The following is a 22401-nucleotide window of genomic DNA, read 5'->3' as shown; positions in this document are numbered from 1 at the left end:
CTGACTTCCTTGTCACATAAATTGACGACTACTTGTAAACCAAAATTTTGAATAATACTACCAGTGACAAGATATTAAAATTTCTGCATTTAAGCATTTGATATAAGTGATATATTTTGAAGCAGAATGACTTGTATCCTATTTTCTGGTAACTTCGTTTGCTACGTTGGAGTCCTAACTGTTGGTCTTGGTTTGAGGGTTGTATCTAGTGATTATGGTGAGTACATGTAAGATATTAACGTGTTTGCAATATTACACTGATATTTAAACTTACCAAATAAAGATGTCTTATCCATTTTACAATTGGTCTATCAAGTGAACAAATTAATTTTATATGAAAATATTTTTATCATTATTCTTTTTATAATATTTAAAATAACTGAATGAAGAGGTTTCAATAAAAAAAATGTCTATTGTAATATTATAAGAGTACTATGGGTATAATTTAAAGCTAAAATGCGACAATTTTTAAGAGTGTACTGTTCCGATCACCTTTTTTGTTATTTCCGTAAAAATGTACTTTTTTGATTTGTTTCTCTACTTGATCAGTCATGTGAAGCAAATTCAAGCTTTAAAAAGATATCAAAACTGACATAAAAACTTTTTAACGTTTATGTTATACTAATATGTATATAAAAGAATAAGTAAGTCTGTGTTTAGGCCACGTAAAATTAATATTTAGATTATCATCCTGATTTGCAAAAGATACAAAGCCTGCGGTTGGAGTTGTTTTGTTTTCTTAAAAATTTCTATTTTACCGTTCATGTTCTAAAAAACTGCACTATTTGTTAATTATAAAAGTGATATGAGTACTAAAATCAATTTGTAATCTTTAATTCTATTTTATTTCAACCAACCTTTTAATGCCTGTTGACATTCGTCTCCTTATGATAACAAACATAATCAAACAGAAATCAACATGTTAAGCAGCCCTGTTACAAGTACAATGACTTATTTATATACTAAGCCCCATTTTATTTTCAAGAAAATAATTTTTCACACGATTTGTTTTTCAAAAAAAAAAATAAATAGATTAAAGCGAACCCCTTTTAGATTTTAGGCCGGGGATAACAGTTTTTAAAAATCAATTTAATGTGGAATTATGTTAAGATTTTTAAATGACTCTAAGTGTTTAAAGAATTAAAGCCAGACATTTTGAATATTTCAAAAAAAATGTTACAATATGAAGCGGCGTGAAATGATAATGTTTAAGTTAAATGGTAGGTAATTTTAAGTGAAATAATGATTGACAATTGAGAGCTAATGCTAAGTTTTCAATCTTCTCGATTTTATAATGAAAAGTATTACATATGTATCTTTGTTAGGTTAACAATGACACAAAATGGAAGGTTAACAAAGATATTGGAATGATAATTATAACAGTCAAGAACATGTTGGTATTAACTATGACGCACAGTTTCAATCGAGAGTTTATAGAACACAAAACTTGAATGTATACTATGTTTAAATAAGTTATATATGTATATACAGTACTGTATATATATATATATATATATATATATATATATATATATATATATATATATATATATAAAGTTAACGTCGCCCTCAACAAGCAAACCCATCAGGAGAATCCAGCAGTAGTGTGGGACGCCAGGTTTGAATCTAGTAACGCTGTAGATGGACTCAAATCAAACCATTCATGGGACGAGGGGCAGTGTGTTGTATCAGCGTACGGCAAACAGACCGCCACCTGGTGGGTGAACCGGTCCAGCATCCACAGTATTCATCATATTACCATCTATTTTCGGACAGGCAATGAAAAACTGGGTATCCAAAATCGTATTCAAATGCATGCATACTTCGTTCATATAACTTACGGTTTGTTAATTATTATTTTTTTTATCATGATGTCATATGCGCTTCTGCTGTTAGTATGTAAAAATAGTATTATATTGCTTAGAATGTATTTACGTTTTATACTGACAGTTAAAATTGCAAATGCTGCATATGATTATGTCCTTTGCTTTCCAATTTAACACTTGTTTCTCCCAATCTAGGTTTTGCAAAGCCTCTCACCATCACAGTGTCGCCTAAAAATTTAAGGCTGAAGGAAGGTGAGCCAGCAGTGTTCAGATGTACGTCCAGTGTACCCGTGCCACTGCGATGGAGTACAAGCAGCAATAAAGTAAACAACTCAACTGTTTTACATGTATAACGCGCAACCATTCGAGAGTCTAACATAAAATCACTAATAATAATGGTAATGAAAATTTTTTATCACTTCTATAGTAGGTGCTTTCATAGCCTGCATTTTTTTGGTTAACTATGAGAGATTAAAAAAACATACATTTTGTCATTAAATACCCGTTATAAGTCGGGAAAATATTACGTTTACTCGCGTCATGGGTTAAATATTTTTTGACAAAACAGGTGTCAGTATTGATACATAGAATGCGAAACATGTGCAGGAGAAGATACATAGGCGATAAAGTACATGTAGTTCTAATATACACGTTAATCGTATTGGGTACAACACTGGTTACTGGAGGAAAGGAAATTTTTTATTCTGCCAAAAACCTATACGATACTTTTGAAGGACATCAATGTAAACAAAATTATAGCACATCTTAAAAATGTTTTTATTGTAATTTATATCTCTTCAATGTAAGCTCTAGATCATTCTAAATATTTAACTAGTCTCTACCTGTGCAAGCCTCTGTTGGGGACAACTATCTTGCAATTCCAGAAACGCGGGTTTCGGACTCAGGATCTTACAAATGTTTTGTTGTTGGTGAAGAATCAAGGTTTTTTACGGTTGCCAGGTTAGATATTTGGTCAGGTACGTGTCTTAGTAAATATCAATTGGTTTGTTTTACAAAATACATAAATATGTGTTGTGGTTGTTCTCTAGTAATTTTGCATCCCCTCTTAATACTTAATGCTATACTTTGATACACAGCTATATTAATATTAAAAGTGTCATTTCCTAGTCTAGCCACTTGCAAAAACTCCTAACATTTTACAGAATAGATCTTTTCTCTTTTTTTTCAAGTTTTAAATACTGAAAGCTATTCTCATATTAGTGTAGATTATATTCATGTGTCGGGGTCATAATGTGCAATATGCTTAAGCGTTTAAAAAGTGGGGGGAAAATGATTGTCAATACATGCATTGAAGGTGAATTTTTTAAAATTGTTTATCATCCAAAGATCTAAGAATCGTTTTAAAGTACTACACATAACACTCACTTTATCATCAGAAAAATAAAAGCACATTAATGCACTTCATCTCTAGTGAGCCTATTTATAAAACAATACACGTGTTCTTATATGGAGGGCATTGTCTAATATTATTTTAGAATGTGAAGCAGACCAAATGACATGTTCCAATGGAAAGTGTGTACCAATCAGCTACATCTGTGACGGAGATAACGACTGTAGGGACATGTCCGACGAACAAAATTGTCGTAAGTTTTGGAGAAAAATAAGATATGTGTCTCAACGTTTGATCGGAACGTCGTTCTTTTGCAATTCACTATTCACCATTTATTTTACAGTACCCACTTTTGCCTTTAACTTTATTTAAACGTAAAAACATGAAACATGTATTTAATGTGAATGTTATATGCTATTTAACGCTTTGATAACGCCATTTCCTGTTTGGAGTTATCGGGGACTTTATTAAATCTTTCTCAGACACTATTCATGATATAGATGTGAAATTATTTTGAATACATTAGCTATAGATTGAAGTGTAATCAATTTTTTCTAAAGAAAGTTCGGGTATATTGTTGTTACTCGTTTCGTCCGTCCGGCTGTCACTTTTTACTTTCTCAAACAGCATCTTATAAACCATCAAACTGAACTCTTGGGGTTTGATTTGGGGTGTCATGTTGTTTTGTATAAATGTTTCAAAAATTATCTGGTAGTCCTGGGGGTAAAATAATTAGAAAAAAATGACGTGATTTCACAAAAGACCTTCCTCGAACTCCTCCTATATTTTCAACAATAGAGAAGTCATCTCTTGGAATATGTTTTGGGGTGTCCTATAGATGCGCAATAAGGTTTCAAAATTTCAATTTTCTCCTAAGGGTCATTTGGTGGACGAAAAATGACGGGTTTTTCTTACATAGAATCTGGTTTCAAAAACGTCTTTTTTTTTGCAGTAGCCAAATGATCTTTTAGAATATGATTGGGGTATCTTTGTGAAGTGTGATCAGGTCTCAGAATTTTTTTTACCACGGGGATCGATGGGCAACAAAAAATGACGTTTTTTTTCCCAAAAAAGTATGATTCCCAGAACTCCTCTTACAACTTTTGGAGTAGCTACGTCATCTCTTAAAATATGGTTTTGGCTTTCCTATAGATGTCCTATAGATGTGCAATAAGGAATAAAAATTTGAATTCCATCCATGGAGTCAAATAGTAGCAGAAAATTGACGTTTATCACTTTAAAAAAAACCTAGGTTCCAGAACTCCTCTTATGATTTAATGAATAGACACATCATATCTTGGGATATGATAGGGGTTGTCGTATAGATGTGCAATAAGGTTTTGAAAAATAAATATCATCAAGGGAGTCAAATAGTACCAAAAAATTGGCGTTTATCACTCAAAAAAACCTACATCCCAGAACTCCTCTTAGATTTAATGAATAGACACATCATATCTTGGGATATGATAGGGGTTGTCCTATAGATGTGCAATGTGTGGATCTAGCGATGGGGTCGGGGGTCCAGATCCCCCTATAAAAATCGAACGTTCTTTAAATTACATTATAAAATTGCCACATATGCCCCCCTTCCCCAGGCAAACGCGAATAATTGCCCCCCCCCCCCCCCCCCCCCGGGAAAAAAAACTTCTTGATCCGCGCATAAATCCCTCCTTACACTGCCATTTATTTATGCTTAGAATAAAAATAACCTTACATTTACACTTTTCTAATTGTCGAATGATCTATTTTATTATAAATTGGGGTTTTAAAAAGTTTTATAAGTCGGTAAAAAATGTTTTTGTGGGGTTTTTTTTTTTTTTTTTTTTAAACACATTACGTCTTGCATGATTGAGAAGTGATCTATTGAGATATGATCAGAGGTCTTATTTTTGTACCTGAGGATCAATAACTAATATTCAAGTTAAAATTAATAACAACAAGAAATCATATTGACGCAAGCGTCAAATGGGCCGCAAAAAATATAATTGTTGTATGAATCATCATTGGTTGTTTACATCAAAAACAAACCACAAAGAAGAAAATAATGAGTTGGTTGTACTAATTTTTATGATAAATTTTAATATATTCTCAGCAACACATTTTGAACATCAAATAACGGACCGCTGGACTTCTGGCGGCCTGTAATAAATGATTAAAATTAAATGTTTATCCTCCACATCCACTCCCCACCCACCCTCGCCCTGGTTCTAAAGAGTCTTTTTACATATGTGTACGGTAGCAAACTATAAATCATTTCTTGATTGGTATATTTCTCTAGATGCACATTAAGATTTTAGAAATTGCTTTTTAATTAATTTTTGAGATAAACAAAATATTGTATGTATTCGGGACAATGGTAAAGTCCCCTAAACAAAGCAAGTTCATCATTAAACTAGGAATTACCCACATGGGTCAAACGTTACATAAGACTAAGGTCAAATACTTTATTATTTCTAGTTCTAGAGGGTCAGGGTGTCTCCAAGGGGGAAAACCTATACACCATTTGATGCGCAAAGACACAAACAGCATGCAAGAATAAATATGATTAAGGGATGGGGATCTCAAAAGTTATCAAATATATCATCATTTCCTATTTAACTTAACTGTACTTAACACCATTTGATGCATCATAATGACATTAGAAACAAGACTTATGCTATAAGGTTAAGTGGTGGGGATCTCAACAGTTTTCAAGATATTTGGTATTTTCCTGTTTCTTGGTGTCAGATCAATCCTATAGGGTCATGGCCTTCATTATATTTGATTCATCATCATAAGACCCCTTCCTTCCTATTATAACTCATATAAACATGATAAGTCTCTACACTGACTTACATGTAATACACAAATTTAATACAAAATATCATAGGGTCAATATGGGGTCAACTCAGTAGTGTAAGTCTGACAAATGAAAAATTAACCTTTGCAATTAAAATGACAGAAACTGTACAAATGCGATAGAATAGGTAACAATGATAAGCTTATTAAAATATCAAAAGATGATGATAAAGTATAATGGCAAAGGGAGATCACTTGTGTTCAAAGTGAAAGTAATACATGTAGTATGCTTACCTATATTGGTCAACATCATAATGATAATCCAATTAGAGCACAAAATGAATCCCTTTAGCTTACACTTTTATCTACATAAATATTGACATGTGTCTTATATCACCTTAAATCAGTAATTATATCTTCTGTCCTGGCAGTTCTGCATTGAAACCCATTGCGCAATATAATTACATGCATGTCATTTATTTCGCACTGTTTACAATCTTCTTTTTTGCAACTACATGTACAGGCTGTCGTTGTTTTCAAAATATTCTGATTTAAGAGGGGAGAGTCTGGACCCCTCACTCCCACCCCTTCTTTTAATCCATGCACACAATTATGTTGGCACACAGAAGCAAATCTAAAGCCGGCATCTGCCGGGGGGGGGGGGGGGCATAATTTTATTTTGTTTGTAATAATTATATAAACCATACTTTCAATGACATGAAATGTTTAGATTATTGATTAACTTAATTTAAAATCTAATTCACATGCAAACAGTTCAACCCAAAACCGTACATAAAAGGCGTCTCATGTGTATTATGGGATGGGATCTCAATCTCTATGAAAATTATAGTTTTTAAAAATTACTTGAAATTACAAGTAGCCTTCGTTTTACTATAACTGGTACTAAAAAAACAGTGTTATTAAGGGGTTTACACTTGGTGCGTCCAAATTATTTTTTATCAAAAGTCAAGACTCTCGGATCTTGCTTGCACCTGAATATTGACCCGAAAACATTGAATATTTTTCACGAGTTTGAAAATCACAAGATTTTCTTCCATTGAAATATTTAATAGAACATATAGAATAAAATTAAAATCAACTATTTCTTTTAAAGAATATTATTATAATGATGCTGGCTGTCAAATTAGTGACCCAGAGGAATCCAAATTCGTTGTCCATAGCTATTTATTGGGGTATATTGTGTGCAAGATCTAGTTATAAATTACAATATTAACCAAGTTACAATACAAATTCTAGTTATTCTTGGGTAACATGATAGTAATTTTATTGTGTGTTGTTTTATAGACAGTCAGTTCAGACAGCCAGACAGTTCAGTTGTCCAATTTCTTATCTAAAATGAAAACATATTTTTAATAGGAACTTTTATCTAAAGTGCTATTATGTTGTCATTAAATTACTTGCAGCAAGCCGCACATGTGCAGGAGATGAAATGACATGTTCCAATAGAAAGTGTGTACCAATCAGATACATATGTGACGGAGATAATGATTGTGGGGACATGTCCGATGAACAAAATTGTCGTACGTTTTGGAGATAGACAACGTTTGAAAATAATAATATTAAGGTGGAATAACACACCCGGAAAAAGTAACTCAAATTAACTTTAAAATATTTAATTATGAAAGATATATTGATAAATAAACTTTACATATGTCAAATAAGCGAAACATTTGCAAATTGGGGATAAAAAATGAATATCTAAAAAAATCAATTCAGTAAGAAACAACAAAAGCCCCTTCGGGATTCGAACTTGGTATGTACAGATCACAAGCCCAACACTTTATCCACTAGGCTATGAAGTAAGTTATATGTTGCCATCAATAAAATCCTTTCAATAAAACAAAATGGCGTTTCGATCAGAGGTCAGCCATTTTATGATGATGTGTTATTTCACCTTAAAGCTAATACGTAGAGAATTATACATACCTTTTTTTCATATCACAGCTGGTATCAGCTCGACACTCCAATATAAGCCCGAGGACCGAAGGCCCGTGGGATGATATTGGTCGAGGGCTTATACAGGCTGTGATATGGAAAAGGGTATCTATTATTATATTTATTGCATACTTAGTACATCTTTTAAAATATATATAAAAAAAGTCAATTTGAACAAAATTGAATTTTAATATAATTTGGGAGTAGTATGTACAGGTATTAAAAAAATATCGTTTAACCAAACATGAAGCCACAAAACCGGAATTTTCTCAGCTTTGAAATTAACTGCTTCAAAACATTTACTACCATTTGAAGTTTTCAACTGCACTTTGAAATGTCAACTGTAACAAATGTTTTATTTTTTCGTCTGTAAACACGCACAATTACCGAAAAGAAAAAAATGCAGAGGAGTTCCGCAAGTGGTGTGATACCGATCCGTATCAGCCCTGAAGCTGATAAGCTGTATCAGCTCGTAAGGCCGATACGAGTTTTGTGAAGTCATCTGTATCACATATGCAAAAAACCTCTATTTATTACTAAGTATGTACATGTCATAAAACTATATAAAATTTCGGAAGGATGATACCCAACGTTTTTATGGTTAAAAAAAAATACCACAAAAGTTGTACATGCCGTAGACTATAGTCAGGTTAGTCGTTGTTTGTTTTTAAAACTTTAAGGAGGTAAAAAATAACAAAATTAATTACGTTACACTTTTAAATGATCTACTATATAAAGGAGATTATAACGATGCTATTGTATAATGGACATTAAGTTATATTTTCTGAAATAAACTTAAAAAACAAAAACAGAATCTAGGCAGAGTATGATGCAATAATATGTGTACTGATTTTAAAAAGTTGCCTTTTTTCAAAATGAACTGTGTATTATGTATAAAGGTGTTTGAATGATTGTATAGTTTCTTTTGGTGTGCGTTGAACTACGTCCGTTCTATTGATTGGTCGAGAGGTCTATTCCTAAGCCATCGTTTCAAAGCGTCATTAACTATTTTATATAATCGAAAACCATATATTGTAGCAGGCAACACGTGTGGACCAGACCAAATGACCTGTTCCAATGGAAAGTGTGTACCAATCAGCTACATCTGTGACGGAGATAACGACTGTGGCGACTTCTCCGACGAGAGAAACTGTGGTAAGTGTGATTGATGATGTTTACAACGTCACTTATTTGAATAACGATTTTTCAATACATGAAATAAAAAGGATAGTGAATAATTGTTACAATATGGTTTTACCTAGAAGTTATACATTTCAAACTATGCACTTTAATAAGACATGCATGTATTGCCGTCTGTTTTTGTACTTCGGAGTTCGTCGTCCATTAATATCTTTATATTTTCAGCTACTTCTCTATAAAAATTATTTCTCTATAAACAATTTATCTAGTCTAAATTGAATGGGTAACATATACGAGATAAAGAATTATAAATCTTAATAACTTATTTCAACTGTTCTGAAACTGGCTCCAGATATGTAATGCAAGATGTATTTTTGTTCTAAACTGTTTCGATAATGCATACAATTGTTACAAATATTCTATACAGCTTAATAAGCACACTGTATAATAAAGAAGAAAACAACAGAAAAATACATACATGTTCTTTTAAATTTTTTTTTAGAAATCATACAGTTTATCTTATCGTTGGATAATATAATATACATTGATAAGAAATTTGAGGCTTAAAGATGTCTTTTTGCACAATCTTGCGAGTTTCTCACATTTGATAATGAGCATTTCGAATTCCACTTTATTTTGTAAAACTTTTTTGCTCCACGCATGTTTATTCGTATAACTCTTGTAAAACCTTCAAATTTATGTAGTACCTTCAATAAATAAAGGTAATGTCAGTCTTCCCTAATAAAACAATGTATATCTGTTTCTGATTCATTCTTTTGTAATGATTTCGAAATTTGGTTTTGTATAAGAAATAAGCATTGCTTAGAAAATTTATGAAAACGCAAAAGAGGGAAAGAAGGCAACAAAAAATGAGCTTAGATTAAACATAATATGCAATTTATATAGCGAGCATTTGTATTGCGGGTTAAAAATCTTTCTTTTAAGCTTTGTTAAGTAATGAAATTAGTTTTACTTTAAAAAATTGTTTCAATGTGCGTCTATGTGGAACTGATGTTATCACATGTAAAACACATCAATGCTGTTAACTCAAATGACTCAATTTTCATTACTTGCTCATTCTTTTTGTAATAACATTTCAAAACCATGTTCATAATCTTAACACGAATTAGTTGAAGTTAGTGTTGTGTTTTACAGTTATTTTTGCAAGCACGCTAGTTTGCAACTTTTTCGACAGAATACCCTTGCTTACCTTAAAACACATATTCAACAAAGAACTATATATGATATGAGATAAATTTGGCCTCCATAATTCGTCATTTTTCAAAGTGTTTCGGGTAAAATGATATGTCATGTTTTTTTAAAGAAGAGTTTATATAAAATATATGTTTCACCTATTTATTGTCAATCACTGGGAGTATATAACGACAGAAGTGGCGTTATTTTTCAAATTGAATCAAAATAAGTCAAAAATGGAAATATTTCTTATCTTTTGACGAATGGGAAATATAAAGTGCATGCTTGAACAAGAAAAAAAAATTATTCACTTAATAGTCTGGGGTGGATACGACTCTGATTAAAATAGTTTGTTTGTTCAAGCATGCGCTCTTTGTTTTCTGAACGAAAAACTGCTTTAAAACAGGCCATTTTATGCTAAAAATGCAAAAAGGGCAGGAAAAGGTTGTCTTTATGGTGTCATATTTCTAAATTGTGGGCACTTGAATCAAAATGAACATTATGTAAAAACATCACACATATAACTATACAAAGAAATCAAAGAATTATAGTAAAATGATGATGTTCATTTTTGAGGGCCATTTCTGGCCCATATCATATATAGTCCTTAGCGATTTAAGTTTTTTTCATACTCATATCGTAAGGGATTCCTGCTTCTGCTTCCCTTTTGTTTCTTGATCTTCAAATAAATTAGACAGGATATATTTTTGTATTTATTCTTTTTGACAGAAACCATATCGTACATGCCATCCAACTTTCTTGGTTTTTCGGTGTATGTCTCAAACACAACAGATAGGTCACAGGGAACCTTGTGTTTCAAGGACAACAATTTTACCACAAGTAGCCTGCCTGCAGTGTTCACTATCAACTGTTCCGTCCACGGACAGTACGTCATCTACTACAACGAGAGACTCCCTGGGACTGCATACCCTGACGACTATTCTATGTACGCCTTTAATGACGTATGTGAAGTGGAGGTATACGGTACGTGGAATTTGTAGAACAATATTTTAAAAAAACGTCTGGATAAAATACCAATTGACAACTAAAAAATGGCACATTATTAATTATAAATAATCAAATAAATAATCAACAAAACAACGCTTGAGTTTGATTTTGTGCCTGGGAATTCCGAAAACATTTTTAAAAATGAAATTCAAAAGTTTTCTTGATATAGAATTTAGCAGGCAAGCACTATTACGATTTTTGGTATTCCAAATTGATTGAAAGGATGCAATTTATTTGCACGACATCATGACTTCTTAAGTTTGAAAGCTGCATTCTCCGAAGCAGTGCAGGCAACGAGAGTTAGCATATTTTTAATATTCATAGAAAGATAACACAATACATTTTTAATGTGTCAACTTTCAAATCCCTAATAAAAGAAAATGTTGGATGTAAAAGCAAAAAGATTTTTTTAAAGAAAAAAGGATGTTCATCATGCACGCGTTTAATCCTAATTTGAAAATAAATGACCATGTTCGAAAGGTTCAATGGTGGGTTTTTTGGTTTTTTTTTTTGGGGGGGGGGGGTGTCATCGCATCGCTTCATTGTCCACTACGGTATCAATAAACAAAATTATCAGTTTGGATTGACGTACAGATATATTTATATGGTTTGGATTGTTTATACGAGAATCTTAATCGCCGAAGCGGGTTTTATTTGTTTATATTGATCAATTGGAGGGGGGAGGGTTCACTCATCTTAAAAATGGTGTAAATTGCTTGTCTTCCTAAAAGTACATAGAAGAAATGCAGTCGGTTGTAATATAGTTTCCCTTTGCATTTTTTGTCAGTAGATTACAAAATAAAAAAGATCTTAAGTGTTTATCACATTTAAAAAATGTCAAAACTTTGAAAAGAGTATTTGAATTACACCCCCCCCCTCCTAAACACTTCCAAAGAATAAAAATACTATAGAGCATACCACGTACATGTATGCAGCTTGATATAATTAAAATACTTTGCATTTATATCTTTTCATGATAACCTTTTGCTTAAAAATGACGAAACGACTGATTCCATAGCACATAAAAAAATTAAAAACCTAGCTGCTGTGACTTTTTGATACTTCCCTGAAATTATTTGAAACGATGAAATAATTTATTGCCAGATATGATATATACACTTTTATAAAAAAAAAAAAAAGGCGACAGACTTAAGGTTACATTTTACTTGAGTTCCATTTATGAGTTTATGAACAGTAGCGAACATTAGAATTCGTTTCTTCTAAGGTAATTGTTGGTTACTTCTAATCGAATTGTTTTTCAGTCTGGCAATCTTTTTGGAAAACTGTTACATGTACGTGTAGGATATTACGCAGCTTTAGAAATATATTAGTTATTTAAATGAAGACTTTTTTCCATGAAGCACTTTAACCTACTTTCTTTTCAATAAAATTTGAAGGATGCGAACAAACAGGACCTAACTGTTCACGTTTTGACGACGGTAGTTGTCGTAGTTGTGATACAAAGAGGGGCGTCTGTGAGGAATGTGAATCTGGATATGATGGTCAACAGCACGCGAGGGGTACGACACTGCATTTCAGTGGTTTCAGTGGCTTGTTTTAAAATATATCTAGTTAATAACATTATCCAAAACAAACTAAAAAACACAAATCCATTTATAGGATGTGTTATGTAGTAGATACATTAAAATAAACATTTGTGAATTTTATATTTAACGATTCTACTAGGTAGTTCTGCAAATTTTTCAATTACATTGAAAACAAGTTGGGTTATGATCAAAACTGTATGAACACATGTGATGATAATAAAGAAAAGAAAATGTTTAAACTGAATTCTATATGCTACACAATTTTGTAAGTAAATTGATTCTTGAAATAAAAGCGAAAAGTCGAAGTCCTGATATATTTATACACAATATTGGACAAAATAGTCTCTTGTTCACCTGTACTAAAGGTTAATAAATCACCCTAGTGTGTTTTTCTCCAACACAGACCAATCATTGTCTCTTGGCTTTGATCCAAATTCAAAGAGCTGCTACAATGAAACGTTCGCTTTCGTATTGTTGTCCTACTTTACTTTATTTACTTTATACATACACTTATCAGTAAAGATTAGGAAATTGTAATTATCTGTTACCTTCCTTTAACCCGGTTAAAAAGTAAAAACTATTTCCATACTGAATATTTCATATTTATCTTTTCGGAAGTTCTTGAAACAGCTCGCTCAACATCATTGATCAATTTTATTAGGGCATTATTTTCGTTTCCAAAATAACCATCGACTTTTCAATAATATTTGTATCCTTTGATATGACGCAATGTAGGAGTTGCTCTGAAAAAACTTCTCAAAGAGTATTCTGATCATTGTAGTGAAAACATGTGGTTTTGGCTCCCGTGTGTATATGAATATTTAAATATTAGGCAAATAACTTGGGGAATTAAAACATACTTATTAGTATTATTCGATCATTATAACATATATACCTGAATAATGAAGATTTCATCATATCCTTTATATTTTATAGAAAAAAAAATAATCAATGTGATTATCATTACAGAATCACTAAAAGAAGACAGTGTGAATCACTGGCAGACTATGTTCTACTGTATGCTGGGTGTTTTTTGCGTTTCGCTAATCATCAATGGAATGCTTATTAAGTGTGTGCATTCACGGTAAATACTCTTTACTTCAAATCTAGTTATTATTACAATTAAACAAAAGCTTCCTCTTTTAACTCATAAGCTACTTGTTATCATTTTTGTCAATTAAATTTTCAGAGGAAGACGGTTGAAGAAACAGAGAACAAATGACCAGGCACAATGGAGAAATGGCGAGCTTCTTAATGTCTCGCACAACTGTAATGAATATGAAAATCTTCAACAAACTCCTGTTGAAATATACGATACTGTCGTATAGTTGATATATGTAGATGGTCACGCTGCTGTGCATTGTATTTCAGTGATTTGGTTATTTATCACTTTTGTGTTTCTTAGTTTTAGGCAAAAGCTCAGTCCAGCAAAATTATCCAAAACAATTAAACCAGATAGATTATTTAGCGTGTGTCAGTCTGCGAATCTTTCATATGTGAAATAACACTCCTCAGTGAGAAAAGAATAATCTATATATCTATCTATCTATCTATCTATCTATCGATCTATCTGTTCATTTTCCTGTACAATTTTCCCATGTCACCCTCTTGATGGTGTCTGACTGCTTACAAAATAATTGACTTCTACTTAATGTCAAACATTTTATTTTAATAAGTTGTTCTTTGAAAAACTTAGACACTTGCCGGTTATATGTTTCACCGCAAAAAAATATGAAACACACAGAGAGAGAGAGAGAGAGAGAGAGAGAGAGAGAGAGAGTTGTTTACATTTTGATTTTATTTACATTTAAGTATCGTAAAATTTTCAATATTTTAAAATCAATAGAAAACATCCCTTTAAAAGAAAGTAATTAGTTTAATTTAGTTTTATATCATTTAGATATACATGTACCTAAATGGACAAGGTCACTCTTATTGTCCACAATACTGCAGTAAGGCGTTTCTAATAATCCTTTTATTTTGAGTGTCAGTCGTCGAGTTACAAGCGAGATACAGAGCTGACAGTTTTGTGTTATGAAACATGCTCAGGTACTGCATTAAATTTTGACTGTTTAATAGAAAATTTCGAATTAAGACCTAAAATTAATGTGACAAATTGTAGGAACTATTTATTTTTGTTAAAATTCACTTAGATAAAAAAAAAAACCAATTACCAGTATATTGAAACAATGCAAAGAAAAACATGACACCAGTCTCGTTTACATAACAAAGAATTTTGAGCTCTGTATCTCGCTTAAAACTATATTACTGATACTAAAATTTTGGTTGTTTATTTGAAATGCATTACTAAAGCATTATAATAAAAAAATTGAAAAAAGAAATATAACAAAAATCGAAACCATACCCCTTTGAAGCTAATTGTTTTTAATTTATCAATATCTACTAGATCAAATGATGGGAAAAACAGGAATAACAACTTGTTAATTGAGTTTTGCAGTTTTTAAAAGAGAGGATGTTGACATATATTTTCAATTAATAATTATACACCACCCCTCTTGACAACTTGAAGTGAACGATAGCGGATTGAGAAACACGAGTTGAAAGACATTTAATGCACACAAACGTGTACGTTTATATAAACACACTTCTTAAGATCTGAGTGTCGGCTTTTGATAAACTTTCATGAATATTCTTTATCAAAACATTTTTCCCAACATATTTGGACAAAATTTAGAAAGCATTAGATATTTGAATGTCGAACTTTTCGTTATTATCTAAAGCTTTATCAACAGAAAATAAGATGAATCCTAAAATTAAGTTCATCTGTTTTATTGCCTTATCCTTTTTATTAGTCCCCTACCGGTTTCACCGGAGGGGACTATAGCTTTCCTCTGCGTCCGTCAGTCCGTCTGTCTGTCCGTCCGTCAGTCCGTCTGTCTGTCCCACTTCAGTTTTCCCAATTTTTTTTTTCTTTATGCATTTGAGGAATAATATGAAACTTGCTGAACAGCTTCAAAATGTCAAACTACAGATCAAGTTTACACTTTTGTAGCGTCTGATTGACATATTTTCGAGAAAATTAATTTTTTATATTCCAATTTTTTAATGTACGGGTTCGTTATCGGGTTCGGTGTGTAACTGAATAAACGAGGTCAGTATGTAGTCAGTATACTGTGCGTTACTTTTAGCATTCCTTTTCCTGTACCATTCCTTTTATCATTTCTAACAAACAAATGAATTCTATAAAATAGTGTCAAGCATTGTGTTGTAAATTTAATCGGCAGGTTTTTTTGTATTATTATTACAATCGGGTTCGTTGTCGGGTTGGGCTGTTTAAATGTTTGGTTTGATTCGGGGTACAGAAGACGGTAAGAAAAGATATTGTGCATAACAGTGCATTGTTTTCACAAATTTTTACCAGCGAATACAGAATAGACTTGGCGAAATTACAGGAGATGAAAAAAGAGTATTATTTTACTATTTCCTACTTAATTTCTATATCAACTATATAGTTTTAATTTCCTGTTCTTTTATCTCTGATTAAAGCATGACATCTCGTTTACAATAGCTCTGAAATAGTTGTGTGCTTGGAAGCTTTCATAGAATAATACAAACCGGCAGGGGACGTGTATTGCTTATGCAATACTCTCAGAATGCTTGTTTTAAATATCTATAATACAACAATGCAAATATATGCACCCAGATCACTGATAAAGGATTCATGACACTGACAATTGTAAAGTATTCGACTAACTTAACAGTTATATGCACACATGATACAAAAACCAAGTAAAACAAAAAAACAAACGACAAGCTTTTATACAAAGTTTTTTCAAAGAAAAAGAGCTTAACGGTTGACTATAAAAATCAATGATAACAATTTATATCATTTATATATTAACTCATTTACTTCCTGATAAATAGACTCTACATGCATCTTTTTAGTGCTTAAATAAATTCAGGAAGCTTACATCACAGAAAATTGCTGATTTTCTGAACACGTAACCCCCCCTCCCCCCTCAACTTTTTAGTTCCAAAAAAAAAAATACCACACGGACATTTGTTCGTATACTTGTAGAAAAAAAAATGAAGCAAAATTATTTTATTTTATTTGCTGACTTCTTTGAAAGGATTTAGAAAGCAGCCGAAGGTCGAAAAGCTGATGAACTGTTTTGACATTGTTTGAAAATTTTTAAACGAATGGTAATTAATATCATATTTAATTTATTTTTGTTTTAACTGCGAATACCTCTTAAGTTGTCAGAACTGACTTGGCCTCTTTTGTTGTCTGTTGTCTCAAAAGTGGGATGCACAAATATTTTAAAACCATCCAAGAGAGAAGTATTTTATTGCTTTTAATTTTATTACTCATTGTTAATTGTATAAAAAAAATAAAAAACATATTAATTAAATACCAACTTTTTCTTGGTTTACTTGAGCATTGTGGGAGGCCGTAAAAGGGATGAGTGGTGCATTCAGGAGACCAAAGAAGAATACAGTGGATGAGAACTGAAAATGATGGGGGAAAGTATAGTTAATGAAAGGGCGAACATAGGAGTTCATTATGTAAAACAGGGAATTTTCATCCGGACAGGGTTTTTTCAAATTTTCGTATCACCCCTCTCTCTCCCTCTCACCTACTGCTTGCTACTTTGTGAAAAAGTTTGACAGTATTCCCTTTATTTCCTTCCTTATGAATTAACAAGTTTCACTCTTGTTTTGTCTCTGTGTGTATTTCTATGTAATACACACTTGTTGATATCGACATTACAGGAAGTGATCTAGTGATTGTGCTTGTGAATGGATTTGTTTTACAATGTCAATTTAATGGGTTTTTCCCTACAGTACATTAGTCATGATGATATAACAGAACATGATTAAACAGAGAGAGAGAGAGAGAAAGAGAGAGAGCATTGAATCTGTTAATTATTTCTACGCATTTATGAAAAAAAAAATTCGAAATGTTAATACCATTATGCTTTAAAATTGAAATCCATTGTCAGTTAGGTATAATTAAGGCTTCCGTTTCCAACGGAAGACCTTGAACTGATTCTGTTGGAAATTCTTCATTATTATTTTTAAGGTCTTCCGCTTCCGAGCGGAAGACCTTACTATTATTAGGAGAATTTTTCAGATTTCATATTATTTTTTTTTCTTCTAGACGCCAACTTTGATCATTATTATCTCGCTCATTTGTTCATAATTTACTTGATGAAAATCCCAATCCTGTTGTGAATTATTCCCCGTTTAGTAAAACTTAACGACTTATTTTGTCCGATGCTTTAACGATGACTGGCAGAGTCTCGAAGATTGGCTGGTTTCGAAGCTGATACATTGAATTGGAACAAGACATATTTCATTTGATATTAAAATGCAAATAAAAGGAGTTGTATGGATGTTAAAACAAAGGTTAGAAAAAAAATGCAAATGAATTCACGTATTTTCCGTTATAGTTTTCTACCTGATAATAAGTTGTTATAAGATATATTTTTAAATGTTTTTTGTCTAACCGAGACCTTTCATTCGGTACACAGAAAAAGGGGCTGGCCCCGATAATTAGGGAGTTAGAGGCGTCAAAAGTTTTATCAATTCATGTCTATCGTTTTCAGACTTATATTTACGATTTTTTTTAATAAATGGTGTAAGAGGATTTGATAAATCTAACATGATAACATAATAAGTGTGTAAACTTTTTGAAAAAATACAAATTGGATGTGGATTTGGATGTGTTGCTATTAAGTTGTGGAGAACCAAGTTATCCCTTTCCACGGCAGTAGGCTCAAATATCGAGGTAAAATGCTTGAAGGTGGCGTCATACAAAGAAAAAAAGAAGTCCATTCTACCCAAAGCACTACCATCAAAGTAAGAGATATATTATTTGACAAACATTTTGAAATCTAATTACTTTTAATATGCATCTATTTCGAAAAACATGAACTAAAAGTGTGAATAAATGCAATACATTTTTTAAAAAAAGCTCAAGACTACTTTAATCACCAAAAGTCTACTCCAATAAAACCATGTTGATGTTAGATGCCACCAGTTTTTAGACTCTCAATCTTAAAAAAACCAGAAAACATCTATAAATGAAAATTTCTCTCTCTCTCCCCCCCCCCCCCCCCCCCCCCAACAAACCACAATGAAGTGTGGTTTTTTTTCCAGAAATCATTCCAATTTCGTTATTGACCATTCATTTCGAAATATTTACTTTAAAAAAAAATATAAAGACAAATATGTTAGTTGACTACTTTGTAGTAAATAAAATTTATTAAAATCTATTAGTTTTAGTCTTACACCGGTAATTAAATTAAAATTAATTGCAAATTGACTTACCAAATTCCTTAAAAGTTTTAAGTTAAAAATATCTTAAAAGTTAAAAAAAATTGTAGATATTTTTTTTCATTATTTAAATAGTATTATTAAGTATTAAAAGTATGGTTGTATTTGATTCTATAATATTGTATATTGCTGCATGATAAAAACTCAATTGATTTAAAAAACACATGGGTCCAAATGTTTCCCAAATAAAAGGGAGTATGAATGACTCACTGGGGTCAAACTTTACAGACAAAAAGATTTAAAACTTGATTTTTTTTTATTTCTGTAGGGAGTCATTTACTATACATCAGGTGAACCAACATGAACCAAGGAAAACGAATATATATGGTTAAGGGGTTTTTAAGGGTGGAGATCACAACCATTTTCAAGATAATTGGGCACTTCCTGTTCGAGGGGGGGGGGGGAGATCAGGACCACCCCAGGGGCCCATGACCTACATACCAATTGATGCCCTTTGACACAAGGAACAAGAATATATATAGTTTAAGGATAGGGAAGTCAACCGTTTTCAAGATATTTGGGCACTTCCAATTCCTGGGGGTGGGGATGACTCCATGGGTCAGATCTAATAAATCCCATATAATACCTATACTAGTCAATATATAATCCAAAAAACTTTTATAATTATATCTGTCCATTTTCAAGTTATAACAATTTCCAAAAAAGTCCACGTTTTTTCCAATAAGGTTCAATGTTAGACCCCACACCCATTTTACCCCCCCCCCCCCAGAAAAGGGGTTAGCTAACCCCAAATGAGACAAATCAAACCAGGATGCAGATCTAGCTATGCAGGCCTATCATATCCTAGAATTTTATACAATTCTGTTCAGCCCTCTCTGAGCAACACAACGAACTAGATCAGAGTGGGAAAGAAGAAGAATAACAACCAACTGTACAAAAACAATAAGTCTCCAAACTTCGTTTGAGATAATTATATATCTGGAGAATGTGGTAGAATAGATTCTATATGAACATGAGAAAATAAATTTCAAATTTTTATCCAGATATTATGTTTTACAACGATCCCCTTTTATTACAGAAAAATTTTATAGTCGTACCATATATTGAGTACTGCAGTTCTCAAGAAGATCATATCTTTAAACTTAAATCAAACTTTACACCCATTTAGGGCCAAAAATAGTCATGGGGCCACAGTCTAAGCAACTCAAAATGAAAAACATATAAAGATTTTGGGTTTGAGTTTTTCAGAATATTTTACTTTTTTCCCAATGTAATATATGGAATCCTCCAATCCTTAACACAAACATGGCACGATTTTGATAAATTTGAATCTATAAACAATCTGTGGATAATTTCATAAAAGTTGCAGCTTATCTAGGTCATCATATTTTTACAAGACATTTTTAAAGATTTTCTTAACATATTCCTAAATAAAAATTCCATCCACGCCCTTATTGTGGCTCCACCTTACCCTTGGCTTTATAGTTTGAACAAACTTGAACAAACACTACTTGAGGACGTTGTTTTTATTAGGAATTACGAAAATTATTAATCCCACTTTATGGCAAAAAGTGTGATAAATTTCAAGTTTCCGATGAATAGTTCCTGAAAATAAATGTGACATTTTTTGTTACTGACAGACTCACAAGGGTAAAACAATCTATTCCTTTTCCTAAGTAGTGGGGGGTTATAGTTAATGTTTTTTAAATAATATCTCTTTAAATCATTTCTGTATAACATAATATACATCTGATGTACTTGTAATTTCATATCCTTTTGCAGGGTTGTCTCTAACACCCGGGGGGGGGGGGGGGGGGGGAGAGAGAGAATCCCCCCGTCTAAAATGACGTAATTACCCGGCTATTTTGCATTTCAAACACAATCTAGCTATAAGCTAGACCCCCCAGACCCCTTTTACTTTTTTATTTCCTTCTTGTACTACAATTTTAGAGACAACCGTGCTTATGATATTGTTTTATATTATATAAACCTTCAAAATGATGAGCATATCATTCTTTGCTAATCAAGAGTTTACACACTTTTTTTCTTTTTTTCAGTGGACTTGCTGATGTCGAGGTTAAGGGGATTGAGGAATTGATTTTAATTCCTCCTGCACTCCTCAAAGAACTCTTTCCAACCAGTGTGTTCTCCACGAGACTACCACTAACTGGAATTAAAGTGGGGAACAAACTTGTTAGAATGTAAGTTTAAATAATTTTAAGTCATTAATGAAAATTGTTTCAAATTATTAAAAAGAGGAGCATCCCCTAGTGAAATGAAAATATTGTGCGTGGAAAAAGTCCACGCATTACTTACAAAAACATGTAATTGAAGAGACGAAATATTTAGCTAGTTAAAAACAAATTTGAATCAAAATAGTTCCTCTATTCCTATCACCATGCACACTGTGGGGTGTATTTATCATAATACTATTTTACATTAAATTTGCTTCAAGTACATGTGGGTAAATATAGGCTAAATATACCGCCGCTATGATTAGAAACACGTGTACAGATTCGTTCATAAGATTATTTTCCGCTGGTCAGTAGATAGAGAATTCTTAAGAGATGAACTAGGGGAAATGTGTGCATCATTAGGGGAATTGTATTGCTGATATATGATAAGAAACACGGAACCGAGTTAGTGGCTAAGTGTTAAATATAAAATACGATATAAACTGACCACGCCGCGTCGGAGTAAGTGAACGCGTTGTGAGATAAACATATAAGGGTACGGAGGTTGAGGTGACGTAGGTTAGGGCATATAGACGGCGGAGATAGGACTTTTGGATTAGTGGTAAACCGAAGTCTTGTCTGCGTTGTTCTATATTCAGGTAATATCATATTATAAGTTGTTCAGAGGATTTCAATATTTATAATTATTATGTATTATATTGATTTGTTAATTGGTTAAAAATGGGAATTTTTTATCAATTATAAAAATAAAAGGTTAATAATATTTAATAAATGAGTGGTAAACCGAAGTCTTGTCTGCGTTGTTCTATATTCAGAGTTTGGGTAAAGAATTTACACCCCAGAGCGGGTAGGACGCCACTCCCCATAGCGGTGAGCAGTCCAGATTCCTTCGGTTAAACAGCGATTTCAAGATCCCGTTTACCCCAGTAACACTAAGAATTGTCATAATAAGTGGTGAGGAGAATCCGGGGTTTCATCTTCGTCGCTGAAAGAACGGTACAGGCTTCCCCCAGGCCTTTATTAGGGTGCGTTTGCAGGCTTCCCCCAGGCCTGCAGCCCTAGGAATAAAACGATCCCGAGCTAAGGCAGTGTGTTACGGTTAACATTACAATATTTTACATGAATGGCAAATGAATGGCAGAAAA

At 32.3% G+C, this 22401-nt stretch overlaps 1 protein-coding gene across 3 annotated transcripts; it reads left to right on the top strand.

Annotated features, from left to right (window-relative positions):
• On the top strand, nucleotides 1-14248 carry LOC128173683 (low-density lipoprotein receptor-like). 3 transcript variants are annotated; one of them, XM_052839358.1, is made up of 11 exons: nucleotides 1-217; nucleotides 1558-1791; nucleotides 2022-2149; nucleotides 2662-2803; nucleotides 3323-3430; nucleotides 7380-7496; nucleotides 8953-9066; nucleotides 10975-11229; nucleotides 12651-12773; nucleotides 13770-13884; nucleotides 13990-14248. In XM_052839358.1, the coding sequence occupies exons 1-11, from the start codon at nucleotides 127-129 to the stop codon at nucleotides 14126-14128; spliced, it is 1566 nt and encodes a 521-aa protein (XP_052695318.1). In that variant the 5' UTR covers nucleotides 1-126; the 3' UTR covers nucleotides 14129-14248. The 3 variants fall into 3 exon arrangements, with proteins under 3 accessions (XP_052695318.1, XP_052695317.1, XP_052695319.1); XM_052839357.1 differs by having other exon boundaries at nucleotides 8950-9066; XM_052839359.1 differs by lacking the exon at nucleotides 7380-7496 and having other exon boundaries at nucleotides 8950-9066.
• The last annotated feature ends 8153 nt before the right edge of the window (nucleotides 14249-22401 follow it).

Source organism: Crassostrea angulata, chromosome 2 (genome assembly GCF_025612915.1).
Source record: "Crassostrea angulata isolate pt1a10 chromosome 2, ASM2561291v2, whole genome shotgun sequence".
NCBI classification, from domain to species: domain Eukaryota; kingdom Metazoa; phylum Mollusca; class Bivalvia; order Ostreida; family Ostreidae; genus Magallana; species Magallana angulata.
Note: the sequence above shows the minus strand (reverse complement) of the source record. Positions and strands in the feature narration are given on the sequence as shown.

What these genes read in the sequence shown, in the direction of transcription:
- LOC128173683 (XM_052839357.1), top strand. Translation starts at nt 127, where the DNA reads ATGACTTGTATCCTATTTTCTGGTAACTTCGTTTGCTACGTTGGAGTC. An exon ending in GGAGTACAAGCAGCAATAAA is followed by an intron (nt 2,150 to 2,661) that starts GTAAACAACTCA and finishes ATATTTAACTAG; the next exon opens with TCTCTACCTGTGCAAGCCTC. An exon ending in TGGTCAACAGCACGCGAGGG is followed by an intron (nt 12,774 to 13,769) that starts GTACGACACTGC and finishes TTATCATTACAG; the next exon opens with AATCACTAAAAGAAGACAGT.